This window comes from Pseudophryne corroboree, chromosome 6 (genome assembly GCF_028390025.1).
Source record: "Pseudophryne corroboree isolate aPseCor3 chromosome 6, aPseCor3.hap2, whole genome shotgun sequence".
Taxonomy (NCBI): Eukaryota; Metazoa; Chordata; class Amphibia; order Anura; family Myobatrachidae; genus Pseudophryne; species Pseudophryne corroboree.
In genome coordinates this window covers 70725261-70746892 of record NC_086449.1, presented here as the reverse complement: position 1 = coordinate 70746892, position 21632 = coordinate 70725261, and the positions used below count along the sequence as shown (strand labels likewise).

Below are 21632 nucleotides of genomic sequence, written 5' to 3'. Positions count from 1 at the left end.
TCCTAGCAACATAATAACACCCACTATGGGCGGAAGTCCATAGGACAGCTTCCGCCCACACAGTACATCAGTGTCATGCCGCGTATCGCGGCACACTACAGCATGACACCATTCACCTAGGCGGTATTAATATGTACAACCTCCGCCTCCCCGGGCTCTTTTTTACATGTACCATGCCTGCCCGCAGCGTCACATCGTTCAATGCGGCGCCTGGTATCATGGTAACACTGACAGGGCGGAAGTGTAGTGTACGACTTCCGCCCTTCACGATTTCCAGCCCATGTGATGCGGTCCATGATGTATAACCTCCGCCTCCCTGGGCTCTCTCTTTTTTACATGTACCAAGCCTGCCAACAGTGTCACGCCGTTTAATGCGGCGCCTGGTACCATGGCAACACAGGTAGGGCGGAAGTGTTGTGTACGACTTCCGCCCCTCATGACTTCTAGCCCATGTGATGCGGTCCATGATGGCCCGTGACTGGACCCTACGCTTATCGCAACCCCGCCCCCGGACGCAGCTATTGGGTGTTAGTAATTATACTGGGGGTTTTAAACACCCAGGCACTCAACTCCTAGGAGCAGCTCTGAATCGGAAGTGAACAAGCCCGTCAAATGGGTGAAACGCGTTTTCCTTGTGGGCATTCTGCCCTGGACATCTAAATGGGTGATACTTAATATTTATCTATCCTATTTAATTGGGCTTCTGTATCATAGCAGAACATGTTTGTGTTTCAGAAAGGATTTCTGTGACTGTTATTGCTGGGGAGTCCAGCCAGTTCTAACCACTGAATTTGATATCTATATGGGTATTATCTAACACTCGTTTACTTTATCTAAAATAGACCTTAGTAAGATACTTTGTACTTCAGAAAGGATCTCTGTGACCATCATTGCTGGTGAGCACAGCTAGACGACCTTATTATATTGGTGTAAACTCCTCAGAAAGAATCTCTGTCATTACTACTGTTGGTGCTTCCAGCCCTAGAGTATCACGCATTCCTGCAATCTCTCATTTTTCTTGTACACTATGTAATAGTATATTTTTACTTTTAGTTTCTTGCGGGCACCTCGCCTGCCCGACACTTAGATGGGTGATACTCAACACTCATCTGTTGTATCTAATTAGGCATTCTTTTGATTTATTATTATTTATTACCAGTTATTTTATATAGCGCACACATATTCCGCAGCGCTTTACAGAGAATATTTGGCCATTCGCATCAGTCCCTGCCCCAGTGGAGCTTACAATCTATATTCCTTACCACATGTACACACAGACACATTCAATCTTGGGTTAATTTTGTTGGGAGCCAATTAACCTGCCAGTATATATTTTTGGGATTGTGGGAGGAAACCGGAGTACCCAGAGGAAACCCACGCAAGTACGGGGAGAATATACAAACTCCACACAGTTAGTGCCATGGTGGGAATCGAACCCATGACCTCAGTGCTGTGAGGCAGTAATTACACCATCCGTACTGATTTAATATAATAGTCAGTGCGTCATAAAGGTTCTTTGTGACTGTCATTACTGGTGAGCACAGTTAGCTTGTATTACTTATTGGTATCCTTGTCATGACCATTGCTGGTGTTTCCAGCTAAACAGTATATCACACACTCTTGCAATTCTTTTCCAGTACACTGTGTAATAGCATATTCAGGCACCTAATAGGGACAGGCTGTTTGTGGTCCCACATTTAGCTGCATGGGTTAGACCCTATTTGACTCAATTGAAATAGGATTCATTAGTATCTAACAAATCAGGGGACCCTAAGGAATCCACAAAGACATAACCTTGTTCATTCTTCTTTCACACTGTTCTCCTTCTTCTCTTCTTTCCTTGAACTCTCATTCACGATTCTGGGGAGCGTGTCCCCCTAGGAGACACGTCTCTTCCGTCTAACGTGGACAGCAGATTCACGCTTGTACATCTGTTGCTATTTCCCTTCCCCACTTATTCCCATTATCTTTTTTTCTGAGGAGGAATTAATTCCTTCGTTTCGGTGCACTCTCATTGGTGATATAGGGTCTAATCTTACTACGACCATACCCCTACGCTTACGCCCAATCTCGTCCGATCTTGGAAGCTAAACGGAGGTGGGCTGGGTCAGTACCTAGACGGGCGACTGCTAGGGAATACCCGGTGAAATAGGAAGACTCCCCTTTCCTAACTATACCAACAGCAGTATCACCACTTATACTCATTCCAACTATTTCTTAAACCAGATTCCTTTTCTGTCGTACCTTTCCCACAACAGTGGTCAATTATTAGAAAGGTAATTCAGTGTGTGGGTTCTCCCTCTCACGAATTCTACCCTATTTAGGGCCGCATTAACACAAACACAGTTTGTACAGATCTCGGGCAGACGGAAGCAGCTCAGTATGTAGCTATTTTCCTATATGCACTTATCGAAGTATAATCAAGATCTGAACATTTCATTAATTTTTTGGGGAATATATTTCCGACCTATCATTGTTTGTTTATGTCTCATTTTATTGTTCTGTTGAGTTCCCATGTATTAAAAGAGTAGGAATATAGACAATAATACCAATTTGTAGTTATATTACTTATCTATAGACACTAAGTCAATCTAAGAGTGCGCCCAAAAAAGAGTCATACTTTTCTCTTGTCTTGCCCATATTTTAACCTCCTGATAATTGCAGATATCCTCAGTCTTACATTCTAAAGCGTCAGTACGACAGCACAGAGAGGATATCTCCGTTTTAAGTTCCTGGATGGCCGCACATAGTTCAACTCTGAATGTGGTCGCAATCCTTTGTACTAGAGAATCATAGGGATCAGCATCAACAGTGAGAGCAGAATCGGATCTGGACGGGGAGGACCCCCGCATCCTGCAGAGTCCCTGGCGAAACCGGGTGCTGATTCACATTTTTGCCCCGTTTAGGGCCGAAAAAAGATGAGGAGTCTCCAGCGGGAGCTTTACGGTTTCTGTTAGACATGACCGCAATAATTCAGAGCGGCAATGTATAGATATATAGAAAAAACTGTGAAGAAGATGGGGTAGAGCCCAGTGCCTTGCAGAGAAATAAAGGTGTTTCACATGGACATCACAGAGGAGCTTCAGAGGAAAAACTAGAGACCCGGCCAGCAGTGACTCCTATTCCCCGAGAGCACAGGGCTGAGCAGAGCCCAGTAATCCCACAATGTATGGAGGTATTGAAATATGACAGTCCACTGTGTCCACAGGAGCAGAGGGTTCAAGGCAAAGCACAAAGCCAGCAATCCTGTAAATGTACAGGGAGGTATATGTTCATGAGGAGCCAAGCAGCGTGTTCAGAATCCCCACTACAGGCTTCTGTATGCAGGAACAGGTTGCCTTCCCATATATGGGCATTCAAGATGGCCACCGCATGCAGGGAAGTCAGTGCAGTTCACCTCACAGCCAGCTCCGAGCCGCCGCAGCACGAGTTTCCGGGTGTAGAGGACTCCCCTCTTCTGAATGAGGCAGCCACAGGTGAGTAACAAGGTCTCAGGAAGCCCCTCAGGCCGCGCCGCGTCCGTGCACGGAGCCGCGGGAGGGGTGCGCCGGATGCCGTGCAAATTGAGTCCCCGGCTCTGGAGGGGAGACAAGGCCGTGACCCGCGGGAGCGTATGGGTCGTACCGCGTCTCAGAAACTGCGGCTCACGGTGGGGTCCCAGGTGCATGGAGGCACAATACGGGCGTAGGAGCCCCTGGGAGCAGGAGATTGAGCAAGGCAGGAGTAAATAAAGCGGGCCAGGCTGGGAGCTCACGTACCACACGTCCACCTCAGTCTGCGTCCAGGCCACGCCCTGGACTCCGCGGGATTCTTACGTTCGGGATGTCGGCGGTCGGGAATCCAGCATTAGCATTCCAAGTGATGGCAAAATTCCGGCGCCGGCACTTTGGCCGCATGTCTGGATTTCGACCAGCGGCATCCTGACCACATCCCGTGCTTAACATATCTGTGTTACACATGGCGAAGAGGTTCGAGCAGGATGGGCTCATACTTTACTTTTGAAACTTGCACAAATCACAATATAAACAGTTGAGACTGAATGCATCATATATAGTATTTGTTTAATGTGTCTATAAGCTCATATACTGACACATAGCTCATACAGTAACTACACAATGCATAGTATTTAGTAAAAGTGGTTGTCTCCTGCATACCAGTGGAAGCGGCCATTTTGTGGTATGAACCAATACGCTTGAGCATGCAGCCTGTTGTCGGGAACCGGAGGTAATATGGGGAAAGGAGTAAGCCATTTTGTAGCCTGAAACAATGTTTCTGTGAATGCAGCCTGTACTTTTGCGAATTACAAGAAGACATATTCACGAAATGGAGACTATTCCCTATGTGCAGCCTCTTTTTAAAGTGCCTCATATCTCAGTGGCGTCAAGTGGAAGGCCGGGAATATCAGATCACCCACAAAATGGCCACCTGCACTGCTTGCTGCATACTGCTAAGCTCTCCATTCCAGCACTATTTACACATACCTACATGTATGTACAACATTCAGCTGAGGTAGCTTGTGAACATACTGCACACGTTACACATCATTTGCATGTTAAGATGAATCCGGTACACACACGACACAAACACACACACACACACACACACACACACACACACACACAAAACAAACAAGACTGGTGAAGATGTGGATGAAAAGATGGCCGCCCTATGGTTTCACTTCTCATTTATTGGTCACAGCAGCAGGTGATTGGTTACAGCATCATGAATTTTATCCCTATGTAAAAAGCTGACCAAATGAGAACGAACACAGGACAGACACAGACAATTACTATGTAGTGTTAAGATTTGGTGCAGAAAGGCGCCACCTACAGTATGAGGAATGGATTGCAGCACAAGCTCACACTCACAGCTGGTCCTATTGCTAGTGCATAATTGTAGCAGAGCATCGGAATCAAGTGCTATACATGTCTGATTGTCACAACCGATGGGACACAGGCATATGGGAGTGTGAGAAATAAGGCACGGTGCCCCGTCTTCTAAGGGGGCACGTAAACAATGGACTCCAATTCTCGTGGCTTCTTCATCTAGACATTTTAAATTTCTGCAGCTGAAGAGAAACAGGACAGAGAGTGTTAGAGGCCTTTTCCATGTCCTCTCATCCACCTTCACCCAAAGCACCAACCCAATTTACACACCTCATTGCCTACAAGGTTCCTCTTGTACAAGGCCTCCTTAGCTGCGTCCTGTGAGAGGAAAGACATGGGTAGTGAGCAATCAGTACACTGACAGTTACATCCTGTGTTACACTCAGTAGTATCAGATGCTTAAGGTTTGTTATACAATATAAAGAGGACTCAATTTAGCGGCGCATTCACAATTACCCATTAGAAGGCATTTTCTTCTGCCACAAGAGAAACAGCTTAACAGCTCTTACTGTAAAGAACCCTTCCCTATGCTCATAGTGAAGCCTTTTCTTTCTTTCTTTCATTCATTTACTTCTAATGAACCATCATCGCTGTATTAACCTTGAATATATTTACAGTGCATCCAGAAAGTATTCACAGCGCTTCAATTTTTCCACATTTTGTTATGTTACAGCTTTATTCCAAAATGGAATGAATTAATTTTTTTCTCGCAAAATTCTACAAACAATGCCCCATAATGAGAATGTAAAAAAAGTTTTTTGAGATTTTTGCAAATTTATTAAAAATAAAAAGCTAAGAAATCACATGTACATAAGTATTCACAGCCTTTGCCATGAAGCTCAAAATTGAGCTCAGGTGCATCCTGTTTTCACTGATCATCCTTGAGATGTTCCTACAGTTTATTTGGAGTCCACCTGTGGTAAATTCAGTTGAATGGACATGATTTGGAAAGTCACATACTTGTCTCTATAAGGTCCCACACTTGACAGTGCATGTCTGAGCACAAACCAAGCATGAAGTCAAAGGAATTGTCTGTAGACCTCCGAGACAGGATTGTCTCGAGGTACAAATCTGGGGAAGGGTACAGAAAAATATCTGCTGCTTTGAAGGTGCCAATGAGCACAGTGGCCTCCATCATCCGTAAATGGAAGAAGTTCGGAACCACGTAGACTCTTCCTAGAGCTGGCTGGCTGTCCAAACTGAGCGATCGGGGGAGAAGGGCCCTAGTCAGGGAGGTGACCAAGAACCCGATGTCAGAGCTACAGCATTCCTCTGTGGAAAGAGGAGAACCTTCCAGAAGGACAACCATCTCTGCAGCAATCTACCAATCAGTCCTCTATAGTAGACTGGCCAGACGGAAGCCACTCCTTACTAAAAAGCACATGGCAGCCCACCTGGAGTTTGCCAAAATGCACCTGAAGGACTCTCAGACCACAAAATTCTCTGGTCTGATGAGACAAAGATTGAACTCTTTGGTGTGAATATCAGGCGTCATATTTGGAGGAAACCAGGCACTGCTCATCACCAGGCCAATACCATCCCTACAGTGAAGCATGGTGGTGGCAGCATCATGCTGTGGGGATGTTTTTCAGTGGCAGGAACTGGGAGATTAGTTAGGGTAGAGGGAAAGACGAATGTACAGAGACATCCTGGATGAAAACCTGCCACAGATCGCTCTTGACCTCAGACTGGGGTGATGGTTCATCTTTCAGCAGGACAACGACCCTAAGCACACAGCCAAGATATCAAAGGAGTGGCTTCAGGACAACTCTGTGAATGTCCTTGAGTGGCCCAGCCAGAGCCCAGACTTGAATCAGATTGAACATCTCTGGAGAGGTCTGAAAATGGCTGCGCACCGACGCTTCCCATCCAACCTGATGAAGCTTGAGAGGTGATGCAAAGAGGAATGGACGAAACTGCCCGAAAATAGGTGTGCCAAGCTTGTGGCATCATATTAAAAAAGTAAGATTTTACTCACCGGTAAATCTATTTCTCGTAGTCCGTAGTGGATGCTGGGTACTCCGTAAGGACCATGGGGAATAGACGGGCTCCGCAGGAGACTGGGCACTCTTTAAAGAAAGATTAGGTACTACATCTGGTGTGCACTGGCTCCTCCCTCTATGCCCCTCCTCCAGACCTAAGTTAGGGAAACTGTGCCCGGAAGAGCTGACATTACTAGGAAAGGATTTGGAATCCAGGGTAAGACTCATACCAGCCACACCAATCACACCGTACAACTCGTGATAACTATACCCAGTTAACAGTATGAACAATAACTGAGCCTCATTAAACAGATGGCTCAGAACAAAAAACCCTATAGTTAAGCAATAACTATATACAAGTTTTGCAGAAGTCCGCACTTGGGACGGGCTCCCAGCATCCACTACGGACTACGAGAAATAGATTTACCGGTGAGTAAAATCTTATTTTCTCTGACGTCCTAGTGGATGCTGGGTACTCCGTAAGGACCATGGGGATTATACTAAAGCTCCCAAACGGGCGGGAGAGTGCGGATGACTCTGCAGCACCGAATGAGCAAACTCAAGGTCCTCCTCAGCCAGGGTATCAAACTTGTAGAATTTTGCAAACGTGTTTGATCCTGACCAGGTAGCAGCTCGGCAAAGTTGTAAAGCCGAGACCCCTCGGGCAGCCGCCCAAGAAGAGCCCACCTTCCTCGTGGAATGGGCTTTGACTGATTTAGGATGCGGCAGTCCAGCCGCAGAATGTGCAAGTTGTTTCGTGCTACAGATCCAGCGAGCAATAGTCTGCTTAGAAGCAGGAGCACCCAGCTTGTTGGGTGCATGCAGGGTAAACAGCGAGTCAGTTTTTCTGACTCTAGCCGTCCTGGAAACATAGATTTTCAGGGCCCGGACTACATCCAGCAACTTGGAAGCCTCCAAGTCCCGAGTAGCCGCAGGCACCACAATAGGTTGGTTCAAATGAAACGCGGATACCACCTTAGGGAGAAATTGGGGACGAGTTCTCAATTCTGCCCTGTCCATATGGAAGACCAGATAGGGGCTTTTACATGACAAAGCCGCCAATTCTGACACACGCCTAGCCGAAGCCAAGGCCAAAAGCATGACCACTTTCCACGTGAGATATTTCAACTCCACGGTCTGAAGTGGCTCAAACCAATGTGATTTTAGGAAATCCAACACAACGTTGAGATCCCAAGGTGCCACTGGAGGCACAAAAGGGGGCTGAATATGCAGCACTCCCTTAACAAACGTCTGAACTTCAGGCAGTGAAGCCAGTTCTTTTTGAAAGAAAATAGACAGGGCCGAAATCTGGACTTTAATGGATCCCAATTTTAGGCCCATAGTCACTCCTGACTGTAGGAAGTGCAGAAATCAACCCAGCTGAAATTCCTCTGTTGGGGCCTTCATAGCCTCACACCAAGCAACATATTTTCGCCATATGCGGTGATAATGTTTTGCTGTCACATCCTTCCTAGCTTTTATCAGCGTAGGAATGACTTCAACCGGAATGCCCTTTTCCATCAGGATCCGGCGTTCAACCGCCATGCCGTCAAACGCAGCCGCGGTAAGTCTTGGAACAGACAGAACCCCTGCTGTAGCAGGTCCTGTCGGAGCGGCAGAGGCCAAGGGTCCTCTGAGATCATTTCTTGTAGTTCCGGGTACCAAGTCCTTCTTGGCCAATCCGGAACGATGAGTATAGTTCTTACTCCTCTCTTTCTTATTATCCTCAGTACCTTTGATATGAGAGGAAGAGGAGGGAACACATAAACCGACTGGTACACCCACGGTGTCACTAGAGCGTCCACAGCTATCGCCTGAGGGTCCCTTGACCTGGCGCAATATCTTTTTAGCTTTTTGTTGAGGCGGGACGCCATCATGTCCACCTGTGGCCTTTCCCAACGATTTACAATCAGCTGGAAGACTTCTGGATGAAGTCCCCACTCTCCCGAGTGGAGGTCGTGCCTGCTGAGGAAGTCTGCTTCCCAGTTGTCCACTCCCGGAATGAACACTGCTGACAGTGCTATCACGTGATTTTCCGCCCATCTGAGAATCCTTGTGGCTTCTGCCATCGCCATCCTGCTTCTTGTGCCGCCCTGTCGGTTTACATGGGCGACCGCCGTGATGTTGTCTGACTGAATCAGCACCGGCTGGTTTTGAAGCAGGGGTTTCGCTTGACTTAGGGCATTGTAAATGGCCCTTAGTTCCAGAATATTTATGTGTTGGGAAGCCTCCTGACTCGACCATTGTCCTTGGAAGTTTCTTCCCTGAGTGACTGCCCCCCAACCTCGGAGGCTTGCATCCGTGGTCACCAGGACCCAGTCCTGTATGCCGAATCTGCGGCCCTCGAGAAGATGAGCACTCTGCAGCCACCACAGCAGAGACACCCTGGCCCTCGGGGACAGGGCGATCCGGACCACTTGTCTAACAGATCCCACTGAAAGATCCTTGCATGGAACCTGCCGAAGGGAATCGCTTCGTAAGAAGCTACCATCTTTCCCAGGACTCGCGTGCAGTGATGCACCGACACCTGTTTTGGTTTCAGGAGGTCTCTGACCAGAGATGACAACTCCTTGGCCTTCTCCTCCGGGAGAAACACCTTCTTCTGTTCTGTGTCCAGAATCATACCCAAGAACAGCAGACGCGTCGTAGGAACCAGCTGCGACTTTGGGATATTCAGAATCCAGCCGTGCTGTTGTAGCACTTCCTGAGATAGTGCTACTCTGACCAACAACTGCTCCATGGACCTCGCTTTTATAAGGAGATCGTCCAAGTACGGGATAATTATAACTCCCTTCTTTCGAAGGAGTATCATCATTTCGGCCATTACCTTGGTAAATACCCTCGGTGCCGTGGACAGACCAAACGGCAACGTCTGGAATTGGTAATGGCAGTCCTGTACCACAAATCGGAGGTAGTCCTGGCGAGGTGGGTAAATGGGGACATGTAGGTAAGCATCCTTGATGTCCAGTGATACCATATAATCCCCCTCTTCCAGGCTTGCAATAACCGCCCTGAGCGATTCCATTTTGAACTTGAACTTCCTTATATAAAAGTGTTCAAGGATTTCAAATTTAGAATGGGTCTCACCGAACCGTCTGGTTTCGGTATCACAAACATTGTGGAATAGTAACCCCGTCCCTGTTGAAAGAGGGGAACTTTGATTATCACCTGCTGGAGGTACAGCTTGTGAATTGCCGCCAGTACTACCTCCCTGTCTTTGGGAGTAGCTGGCAAGGCTGATTTGAGGTAACGGCGAGGGGGAGACGTCTCGAACTCCAGCTTGTATCCCTGAGATACCACTTGTAGAACCCAGAGATCCACCTGTGAGCGAACCCACTGGTCGCTGAAGTTCCGGAGACGGGCCCCCACCGCACCTGGCTCCACCTGTGGAGCCCCAGCGTCATGTGGTGGACTTAGTGGAAGCAGGGGAGGATTTTTGTTCTTGGGAACTGGCTGTCTGGTGCAGCTTTTTCCCTCTACCCCTGCCTCTGGGCAGAAAGGACGCGCCTCTAACCCGCTTGCCTTTCTGAGGCCGAAAGGACTGTACTTGATAATACGGTGCTTTCTTAGGCTGTGAGGGAACCTGAGGTAAAAAAGTCGACTTCCCAGCTGTTGCTGTGGATATGAGGTCCGAGAGACCGTCCCCAAACAATTCCTCACCCTTATAAGGCAAAACTTCCATGTGCCTTTTAGAATCAGCATCACCTGTCCACTGCCGAGTCCATAATACTCTCCTGGCAGAAATGGACATTGCATTAATTCTAGATGCCAGCCGGCAAATGTCCCTCTGTGCATCCCTCATATATAAGACCACGTCCTTAATATGCTCTATGGTTAGCAAAATAGTGTCCCTGTCAAGGGAATCAATGTTATCAGACAGGGAATCAGACCATGCGGCTGCAGCACTACACATCCATGCTGAAGCAATAGCAGGTCTTAGTATAGTACCTGAGTGTGTATACACAGACTTCAGGATAGCCTCCTGCTTTCTATCTGCAGGCTCCTTTAAGGCAGCCGTATCCTGAGAAGGCAGTGCCACCTTTTTTGATAAGCGTGTGAGCGCCTTGTCCACCTTAGGGGATGTCTCCCAGCGTAACCTATCCGTTGGCGGGAAAGGGTACGCCATTAGTAACCGCTTAGAAATCACTAGTTTCTTATCTGGGGAACCCCACGCTTCTTCACACAATTCATTTAACTCATCAGATGGGGGAAACATCACTGGCTGCTTTTTCTCCCCAAACATAATACCGTTTTTTGTGGTAACCGGGTTAATGTCAGAAATGTGCAACACATTTTTCATTGCCGTAATCATGCATCGGATGGCCCTTGTGGATTGTACATTTGTCTCATCCTCGTCGACACTGGAGTCAGACTCCGTGTCTACATCTGTGTCTGCCATCTGAGGTAGCGGGCGTTTTTGAGCCCCTGACGGCCTCTGAGATGCCTGGGCAGGCGTGGGCTGAGATGCCGGCTGTCCCAAAGCTGCGTCATTGAACCTTTTATGTAAGGAGTTGACACTGTCGGTTAATACCTTCCACATATCCATCCACTCAGGTGTCGGCCCCGCAGGGGGCGACATCACACTTATCGGCACCTGCTCTGCCTCCACGTAAGCGTCCTCATCAAACATGTCGACACAGCCGTACCGACACACCGCACACACACACAGGGAATGCTCTGACTGAGGACAGGACCCCACAAAGTCCTTTGGGGAGACAGAGAGAGAGTATGCCAGCACACACCAGAGCGCTATATGACAGAGGGATATACACTATACACAAAGTGAATTTTCCCCAAATAGCTGCTTATATCACAATTTTCGCCTAAATGTATGTGCCCCCCTCTCTTTTTTACCCTTTCTGTAGTGTATACTGCAGGGGAGAGCCTGGGGAGCGTCCTTCCAGCGGAGCTGTGAAGAGAAAATGGCGCTGGCTGTGCTGAGGAAGATAGCCCCGCCCCTTCAGCGGCGGGCTTCTCCCGCTTTTTTAATGAAAATTATGGCGGGGGATTAGGCACATATACAGTTTAGAACTGTATTATGTGCAGTTTGCCATCTAAGGTATACTAATTGCAGCCCAGGGCGCCCCCCCGCGCCCTGCACCCACCAGTGACCGGAGCGTGTGGTGTGCTGTGGGAGCAATGGCGCACAGCTGCAGTGCTGTGCGCTACCTTATTGAAGAACGGAGTCTTCAGCCGCCGATTTTCTCCGGTATCTGCCGTCTTCTGGCTCTGCAAGGGGGACGGCGGCGTGGCTCCTGGAACGGACGATCGAGGTCGGGCCCTGTGTTCGATCCCTCTGGAGCTAATGGTGTCCAGTAGCCTTAGAAGCACAAGCTAGCTGCAAGCAGGTAGGTTTGCTTCTCTCCCCTAAGTCCCACGTAGCAGTGAGTCTGTTGCCAGCAGATCTCACTGAAAATAAAAAACCTAACAAATACTTTCTTTATAGTGAACTCAGGAGAGCCCACTAAGTGCATCCAGCTCTGGCCGGGCACAGATTCTAACTGGAGGAGGGACATAGAGGGAGGAGCCAGTGCACACCAGATGTAGTACCTAATCTTTCTTTAAAGAGTGCCCAGTCTCCTGCGGAGCCCGTCTATTCCCCATGGTCCTTACGGAGTACCCAGCATCCACTAGGACGTCAGAGAAATACTTGAGCCTGTAATTGCTGCCAAAGGTGCATCAACAAAGTGTTGAGCAAAGGCTGTGAATACTTATGTACATGTGATTTCTTCGTTTTTTTTTATTTTAATAAATTTTCAAAAATCTCAAAAAAAACTTTTTTCACGTTATCATTATGGGGTAATGTGTGATGAATTTTGAGGGAAAAAATGAATTTATTCCATTTTGGATAAGGCTGTAACATAACAAAATGTGGAAAAAATGAAGCGCTGTGAATACTTTCTGGATGCACTGTATATATTGCTGGTATGACCGTATGGCACCTTTTTCCCAAAAATTAACAAACCTGTTTAATGCTAACCGATATTTAAAATGTAACCGTTCTAGCCACCTTTATAAAAAAGAATGATTTTCACAGTACTCCTAGTTAGGGATGGCCATCGACCATCGATGATTCAAAATCATCGATGGTTTATGGCTGATGTAGAATACTTTTGCCAAATATGGGGGACAACCAAATGGTTTCCCTCCATCGTTGGAAAGGTATAACCAAATACTTATTTTTTTTTTATTATAAATGTCGTGTCGGGACACAGAGCATAGCTCCGCCCCTGACACCCGATAAGCCTCTCCCCTGGTTTTTCATTGGTCCACGGACCAGCCAGCACGTTTCAGTGGTGGCCATCGATGGTTTGTGTACCATCGATGGCCATCCCTACTCCTATGCCCTTCTTACAGTGAGATGCCTGAAACTGTACCCCAGGTAGTGATTTATAAGGGGAATAGTACCCCGGAAGTCGATAACTGACCGCCAGGATCCCGATCCCAACCCGGAGTGCAGATGATAAGCCACAGAAGTGACAGTGGCTGCGTGACAGACGGCCTATACTAGAAATGTCTCTGGTCCATTCAATACCATAGATGCTACTATAAAACGCAATGCAACCAATTATCTCATGTCTGATGGCGCCCAGATCCCAGATGATTACGCTATCGCCCCCCTCCCGCTGACTTACCCGATTTCCCTCCTGTCCCAGGCGCCGAGCAGAGTCTGAATAGAACTGCAGGTACCGTTCCAGCTGAGAAACGTATTCTGAAAAGGAGGGCAAAGAAGAGAGTTATTTAGGATAAGCGTAGTAAGGAAATAAATGCCTGGAAATGTAGGAAGATGTAGAACAGAAATGATTATCATTGGGAAGGCTGGCTCAATCTACTGGTACACGGCTCGGCGTCACATCTGTAAAAGTATCTCCTGCTTAGGACATGCACGGAGAAGCTGTGGCAGACAGGATTGGATATGTATTGCCCCAATTTTATTATACTGTGGGCTTCCAGCAAAGGGCGCCGCCTCAATAGTAACTGATATAGTGAAAGTCTGGTGGGCACAGGACTCTGGGAGCGGAGCACCGGACACTTGTAGCTTCAGCTCACAGTAATAAGTCTGTGATGGCGTCTCACCAGCTCGCGCAGCAGGTCCTCCCTGGCGCAGCTGCTGTATCTGTTGTTGGCTACGCTGTACGACATCATTCAGCAGGGTGACCAGGTCCCCGGGAGGTGCGCGGTGCTGCTGTCTGTAATCGAGAATCTGCCAGGAGAAGAGACGTATAAGAGCAGAGTTGGGGGTTGGTGTTGGTGGGGTGATCAGACAGCAAGACACACACAGAGGCGCTCTCACCCTCTTCTCTAACTTTTCCTTCTCAAAGGCCAAAACACTCAGGCTGTGCAGGGTGGTGGTGCTGGAAGAGAGGAAGCAGTACAGGTGAGAAGAGAGAAGCTACGGACAGTCATGTTACACTGATCACCTTATCTCAGTACCCACCTACTGGATGCAGATTTATTTGGGGTCGGCTGTTTGGGTTTTGGAACAGGCGCCTGTAAAACAATCGAACAGAGATATCAAATCAGGCAACAGAGTAGATTATCTTCCATTGCCTTGGTGCCAAGTTTTATTCTGCCTCCCAATCAGAAGCTCTCCTGGTGCTGGAAACAGTGATGTATCACCCTCATCCTCTCCTGCATGGATTACTGTAACCCCTCACAAGTTGCCTACTCATAAGCAAACCATCACTGGCTTAATAAATACAAAGCAGCACGACTCATTTGCATGCAGACACAATCACAGCTGTAAGGGGGGAGTTACTCAGGGGATGGTACCAGGTACAGGACAGTGCCAGCGGGGGACTATTACCGGAGGAAGAGCGATAGGGTCTACAACCAGCCATTTCTCTGTGCTGCTGCTCAGCTGCTGAGATGAGAAGGGCTCCCGAATTTGTACGCACACCTCCAGCTTACCCCCTGTGGGTCTGCGGCCCTCCATCACCTAGGAGAGAAAGGAGGACTGTGACAAAGGGGTGCGGCGGCGGGGGGGATTAGGAGACCCTGGTAGTGACGCTATGGGGTTTAAAAGAATAAAGAAATAGGTCAGAAAAGCAGAAGGGAGGCACAGAGCAGAGTGAGGGGTGGGAGGTGGGAGGCACAGAGCAGCCAGAGTGTTGATGCACAGAGATAATTACTGAGGGGAGAAGCGCAGAGCACACAGGTCAGTGAGGGGAGGAGCGCAGAGCACACAGGTCAGTGAGGGGAGGAGCGCAGAGCACACAGGTCAGTGAGGGGAGGAGCGCAGAGCACACAGGTCAGTGAGGGGAGGAGTGCAGAGCACACAGGTCAGTGAGGGGAGGAGCACAGAGCACACAGGTCAGCGAGGAGAGGAGCGCAGAGCACACAGGTCAGTGAGGGGAGGAGCGCAGAGCACACAGGTCAGTGAGGGGAGGAATGCACAGCACACAGGTCAGTGAGGGGGTGAGCGCAGAGCACACAGGTCAGTGAGGGGAGGAGCGAAGAGCACACAGGTCAGTGAGGGGAGGAGCGAAGAGCACACAGGTCAGTGAGGGGAGGAGCGAAGAGCACACAGGTCAGTGAGGGGGAGTAGCGCACAGCACACCGGTCAGTGAGGGGGTGAGCGCAGAGCACACAGGTCAGTGAGGGGGTGAGCCCAGAGCACACAGGTCAGTGAGGGGAGGAGCGAAGAGCACACAGGTCAGTGAGGGGGTGAGCGCAGAGCACAAAGGTTAGTGAGGGGAGGAGCGAAGAGCACACAGGTTAGTGAGGGGAGGAGTGAAGAGCACACAGGTCAGTGACGGGGTAAGCGCAGAGCACACAGGTCAGTGAGGGGGTGAGCGAAGAGCACACAGGTCAGTGAGGGGAGGAGAAGAGCAGAGCACACAGGTCAGTGAGGGGGTGAGAGAAGAGCACACAGGTTAGTGAGGGGAGGAGCGAAGAGCACACAGGTCAGTGAGGGGAGGAGCGCAGAGCACACAGGTCAGTGAGGGGGTGAGCGCAGAGCACACAGGTCAGTGAGGGGAGGAGCGAAGAGCACACAGGTCAGTGAGGGGAGGAGCGAAGAGCACACAGGTCAGTGAGGGGAGGAGCGAAGAGCACACAGGTCAGTGAGGGGAGGAGCGAAGAGCACACAGGTCAGTGAGGGGAGGAGCGAAGAGCACACAGGTCAGTGAGGGGGAGTAGCGCACAGCACACAGGTCAGTGAGGGGGTGAGCGCAGAGCACACAGGTCAGTGAGGGGGTGAGCCCAGAGCACACAGGTCAGTGAGGGGAGGAGCGAAGAGCACACAGGTCAGTGAGGGGGTGAGCGCAGAGCACAAAGGTTAGTGAGGGGAGGAGCGAAGAGCACACAGGTCAGTGAGGGGAGGAGCGAAGAGCACACAGGTCAGTGAGGGGGTGAGCGCAGAGCACACAGGTTAGTGAGGGGAGGAGCGAAGAGCACACAGGTTAGTGAGGGGAGGAGTGAAGAGCACACAGGTCAGTGACGGGGTAAGCGCAGAGCACACAGGTCAGTGAGGGGGTGAGCGAAGAGCACACAGGTCAGTGAGGGGAGGAGAAGAGCAGAGCACACAGGTCAGTGAGGGGGTGAGAGAAGAGCACACAGGTTAGTGAGGGGAGGAGCGCAGAGCACACAGGTCAGTGAGGGGACGAGCACAGAGCAAACAGGTCAGTGAGGGGAGGAGCGAAGAGCACACAGGTCAGTGAGGGGAGGAGAAGAGCAGAGCACACAGGTCAGTGAGGGGGTGAGAGAAGAGCACACAGGTTAGTGAGGGGAGGAGCGCAGAGCACACAGGTCAGTGAGGGGACGAGCACAGTGCACACAGGTCAGTGAGGGGAGGAGCGAAGAGCACACAGGTCAGTGAAGGGAGGAGAGAAGAGCACACAGGTCAGTGAGGGGAGGAGCGCAGAGCACACAGGTCAGTGAGGGGGTGAGCGCAGAGCACACAGGTCAGTGAGGGGAGGAGCGAAGAGCACACAGATCAGTGAGGGGAGGAGCGAAGAGCACACAGGTCAGTGAGGGGAGGAGCGAAGAGCACACAGGTCAGTGAGGGGAGGAGCGAAGAGCACACAGGTCAGTGAGGGGAGGAGCGAAGAGCACACAGGTCAGTGAGGGGAGGAGCGAAGAGCACACAGGTCAGTGAGGGGAGGAGCGAAGAGCACACAGGTCAGTGAGGGGAGGAGCGAAGAGCACACAGGTCAGTGAGGGGAGGAGCGCACAGCACACAGGTCAGTGAGGGGGTGAGCGCAGAGCACACAGGTCAGTGAGGGGGTGAGCGCAGAGCACACAGGTCAGTGAGGGGGTGAGCGCAGAGCACACAGGTCAGTGAGGGGGTGAGCGCAGAGCACACAGGTCAGTGAGGGGGTGAGCGCAGAGCACACAGGTCAGTGAGGGGGTGAGCGAAGAGCACACAGGTCAGTGAGGGGAGGAGCGCAGAGCACACAGGTTAGTGAGGGGGTGAGCGAAGAGCACACAGGTCAGTGAGGGGGTGAGCGAAGAGCACACAGGTCAGTGAGGGGGTGAGCGCAGAGCACACAGGTCAGTGAGGGGAGGAGCGAAGAGCACACAGGTCAGTGAGGGGAGGAGCGCAGAGCACACAGGTCAGTGAGGAGAGGAGCGCAGAGCACACAGGTCAGTGAGGGGAGGAGCGCAGAGCACACAGGTCAGTGAGGGGAGGAGCGCACAGCACACAGGTCAGTGAGGGGAGGAGCGCACAGCACACAGGTCAGTGAGGGGGTGAGCGCAGAGCACATAGGTTAGTGAGGGGGTGAGCGCAGAGCACACAGGTCAATGAGGGGGTGAGCGCAGAGCACACAGGTCAGTGAGGGGAGGAGCGAAGAGCACACAGGTCAGTGAAGGGAGGAGAGAAGAGCACACAGGTCAGTGAGGGGAGGAGCGAAGAGCACACAGGTCAGTGAGGGGAGGAGAAGAGCAGAGCACACAGGTCAGTGAGGGGAGGAGCGAAGAGCACACAGATCAGTGAGGGGAGGAGCGAAGAGCACACAGATCAGTGAGGGGAGGAGCGAAGAGCACACAGATCAGTGAGGGGAGGAGCGAAGAGCACACAGGTCAGTGAGGGGAGGAGCGAAGAGCACACAGGTCAGTGAGGGGAGGAGCGCAGAGCACAAAGGTTAGTTAGGGGAGGAGCGAAGAGCACACAGGTCAGTAAGGGGGTGAGCGCAGAGCACACAGGTTAGTGAGGGGAGGAGCGAAGAGCACACAGGTTAGTGAGGGGAGGAGTGAAGAGCACACAGGTCAGTGACGGGGTAAGCGCAGAGCACACAGGTCAGTGAGGGGGTGAGCGAAGAGCACACAGGTCAGTGAGGGGAGGAGAAGAGCAGAGCACACAGGTCAGTGAGGGGACGAGCACAGAGCAAACAGGTCAGTGAGGGGAGGAGCGAAGAGCACACAGGTCAGTGAGGGGAGGAGAAGAGCAGAGCACACAGGTCAGTGAGGGGGTGAGAGAAGAGCACACAGGTTAGTGAGGGGAGGAGCGCAGAGCACACAGGTCAGTGAGGGGACGAGCACAGTGCACACAGGTCAGTGAGGGGAGGAGCGAAGAGCACACAGGTCAGTGAATGGAGGAGAGAAGAGCACACAGGTCAGTGAGGGGAGGAGCGCAGAGCACACAGGTCAGTGAGGGGGTGAGCGCAGAGCACACAGGTCAGTAAGGGGAGGAGCGAAGAGCACACAGATCAGTGAGGGGAGGAGCGAAGAGCACACAGGTCAGTGAGGGGAGGAGCGAAGAGCACACAGGTCAGTGAGGGGTGGAGCGCAGAGCACACAGGTCAGTGAGGGGAGGAGCGAAGAGCACACAGGTCAGTGAGGGGAGGAGCGAAGAGCACACATGTCAGTGAGGGGAGGAGCGCACAGCACACATGTCAGTGAGGGGAGGAGCGCACAGCACACATGTCAGTGAGGGGAGGAGCGCACAGCACACAGGTCAGTGAGGGGGTGAGCGCAGAGCACACAGGTCAGTGAGGGGGTGAGCGCAGAGCACACAGGTCAGTGAGGGGGTGAGCGCAGAGCACACAGGTCAGTGAGGGGGTGAGCGAAGAGCACACAGGTCAGTGAGGGGAGGAGCGAAGAGCTCACAGGTCAGTGAGGGGGTGAGCGCAGAGCACACAGGTCAGTGAGGGGAGACACAGGTCAGTGAGGGGAGGAGCGCACAGCACACAGGTCAGTGAGGGGAGGAGCGCACAGCACACAGGTCAGTGAGGGGAGGAGCGCACAGCACACAGGTCAGTGAGGGGGTGGACGCAGAGCACATAGGTTAGTGAGGGGGTAAGCGCAGAGCACACAGGTCAGTGAGGGGGTGAGAGAAGAGCACACAGGTCAGTGAGGGGACGAGCACAGAGCAAACAGGTCAGTGAGGGGAGGAGCGAAGAGCACACAGGTCAGTGAGGGGAGGAGAAGAGCAGAGCACACAGGTCAGTGAGGGGGTGAGAGAAGAGCACACAGGTCAGTGAGGGGAGGAGCGCAGAGCATACAGGTCAGTGAGGGGACGAGCACAGAGCACACAGGTCAGTGAGGGGAGGAGCGAAGAGCACACAGGTCAGTGAAGGGAGGAGAGAAGAGCACACAGGTCAGTGAGGGGAGGAGCGCAGAGCACACAGGTCAGTGAGGGGAGGAGCGCAGAGCACACAGGTCAGTAAGGGGAGGAGCGAAGAGCACACAGATCAGTGAGGGGAGGAGCGAAGAGCACACAGGTCAGTGAGGGGAGGAGCGAAGAGCACACAGGTCAGTGAGGGGAGGAGCGAAGAGCACACAGGTCAGTGAGGGGAGGAGCGAAGAGCACACAGTTCAGTGAGGGGAGGAGCGAAGAGCACACAGGTCAGTGAGGGGAGGAGCGAAGAGCACACAGGTCAGTGAGGGGAGGAGCGAAGAGCACACAGGTCAGTGAGGGGAGGAGCGAAGAGCACACAGGTCAGTGAGGGGGAGTAGCGCACAGCACACAGGTCAGTGAGGGGGTGAGCGCAGAGCACACAGGTCAGTGAGGGGGTGAGCCCAGAGCACACAGGTCAGTGAGGGGAGGAGCGAAGAGCACACAGGTCAGTGAGGAGGTGAGCGCAGAGCACAAAGGTTAGTGAGGGGAGGAGCGAAGAGCACACAGGTCAGTGAGGGGAGGAGCGCAGAGCACACAGGTCAGTGAGGGGGTGAGCGCAGAGCACACAGGTTAGTGAGGGGAGGAGCGAAGAGCACACAGGTTAGTGAGGGGAGGAGTGAAGAGCACACAGGTCAGTGACGGGGTAAGCGCAGAGCACACAGGTCAGTGAGGGGGTGAGCGAAGAGCACACAGGTCAGTGAGGGGAGGAGAAGAGCAGAGCACACAGGTCAGTGAGGGGGTGAGAGAAGAGCACACAGGTTAGTGAGGGGAGGAGCGCAGAGCACACAGGTCAGTGAGGGGGTGAGAGAAGAGCACACAGGTCAGTGAGGGGAGGAGCGCAGAGCACACAGGTCAGTGAAGGGAGGAGAGAAGAGCACACAGGTCAGTGAGGGGAGGAGCGCAGAGCACACAGGTCAGTGAGGGGGTGAGTGCAGAGCACACAGGTCAGTGAGGGGAGGAGCGAAGAGCACACAGATCAGTGAGGGGAGGAGCGAAGAGCACACAGGTCAGTGAGGGGAGGAGCGAAGAGCACACAGGTCAGTGAGGGGAGGAGCGAAGAGCACACAGGTCAGTGAGGGGAGGAGCGAAGAGCACACAGGTCAGTGAGGGGAGGAGCGCACAGCACACAGGTCAGTGAGGGGAGGAGCGCACAGCACACAGGTCAGTGAGGGGGTGAGCGCAGAGCACACAGGTCAGTGAGGGGGTGAGCGCAGAGCACACAGGTCAGTGAGGGGGTGAGCGCAGAGCACACAGGTCAGTGAGGGGAGGAGCGCAGAGCACACAGGTTAGTGAGGGGGTGAGCGAAGAGCACACAGGTTAGTGAGGGGGTGAGCGAAGAGCACACAGGTCAGTGAGGGGGTGAGCGCAGAGCACACAGGTCAGTGAGGGGAGGAGCGCAGAGCACACAGGTCAGTGAGGGGAGGAGCGCAGAGCACACAGGTCAGTGAGGGGAGGAGCGCAGAGCACACAGGTCAGTGAGGGGAGGAGCGCACAGCACACAGGTCAGTGAGGGGAGGAGTGCACAGCACACAGGTCAGTGAGGGGAGGAGCGCACAGCACATAGGTTAGTGAGGGGGTGAGCGCAGAGCACACAGGTCAATGAGGGGAGGAGAAGAGCAGAGCACACAGGTCAGTGAGGGGAGGAGCGAAGAGCACACAGATCAGTGAGGGGAGGAGCGAAGAGCACACAGATCAGTGAGGGGAGGAGCGAAGAGCACACAGGTCAGTGAGGGGAGGAGCGAAGAGCACACAGGTCAGTGAGGGGAGGAGCGCAGAGCACAAAGGTTAGTTAGGGGAGGAGCGAAGAGCACACAGGTCAGTAAGGGGGTGAGCGCAGAGCACACAGGTTAGTGAGGGGAGGAGCGAAGAGCACACAGGTCAGTGAGGGGAGGAGTGAAGAGCACACAGGTCAGTGACGGGGTAAGCGCAGAGCACACAGGTCAGTGAGGGGGTGAGCGAAGAGCACACAGGTCAGTGAGGGGAGGAGAAGAGCAGAGCACACAGGTCAGTGAGGGGACGAGCACAGAGCAAACAGGTCAGTGAGGGGAGGAGCGAAGAGCACACAGGTCAGTGAGGGGAGGAGAAGAGCAGAGCACACAGGTCAGTGAGGGGGTGAGAGAAGAGCACACAGGTTAGTGAGGGGAGGAGCGCAGAGCACACAGGTCAGTGAGGGGACGAGCACAGTGCACACAGGTCAGTGAG

At 52.0% G+C, this 21632-nt stretch overlaps 1 protein-coding gene across 3 annotated transcripts in view; it reads right to left on the bottom strand.

Moving 5' to 3' along the window:
- Positions 1 to 4638: 4638 nt before the first annotated feature.
- The window catches only part of CC2D1A (coiled-coil and C2 domain containing 1A), a 42272-nt gene continuing 25278 nt past the window's right edge, over positions 4639 to 21632 (bottom strand). For 2 of the 3 annotated variants that reach the window (XM_063931109.1, XM_063931110.1), the window contains exons 23-29: positions 14676 to 14807; positions 14307 to 14359; positions 14163 to 14223; positions 13946 to 14072; positions 13504 to 13580; positions 5157 to 5204; positions 4639 to 5068 (exon numbers count right to left, since the gene is read on the bottom strand). In XM_063931109.1, coding sequence (XP_063787179.1) covers positions 5042 to 5068; positions 5157 to 5204; positions 13504 to 13580; positions 13946 to 14072; positions 14163 to 14223; positions 14307 to 14359; positions 14676 to 14807 — 525 coding nt within the window. In that variant the 3' untranslated portion in view covers positions 4639 to 5041. The remainder of the gene's footprint in view (positions 5069 to 5156; positions 5205 to 13503; positions 13581 to 13945; positions 14073 to 14162; positions 14224 to 14306; positions 14360 to 14675; positions 14808 to 21632) is intronic. The other variant, XM_063931111.1, reaches the window with a different exon arrangement.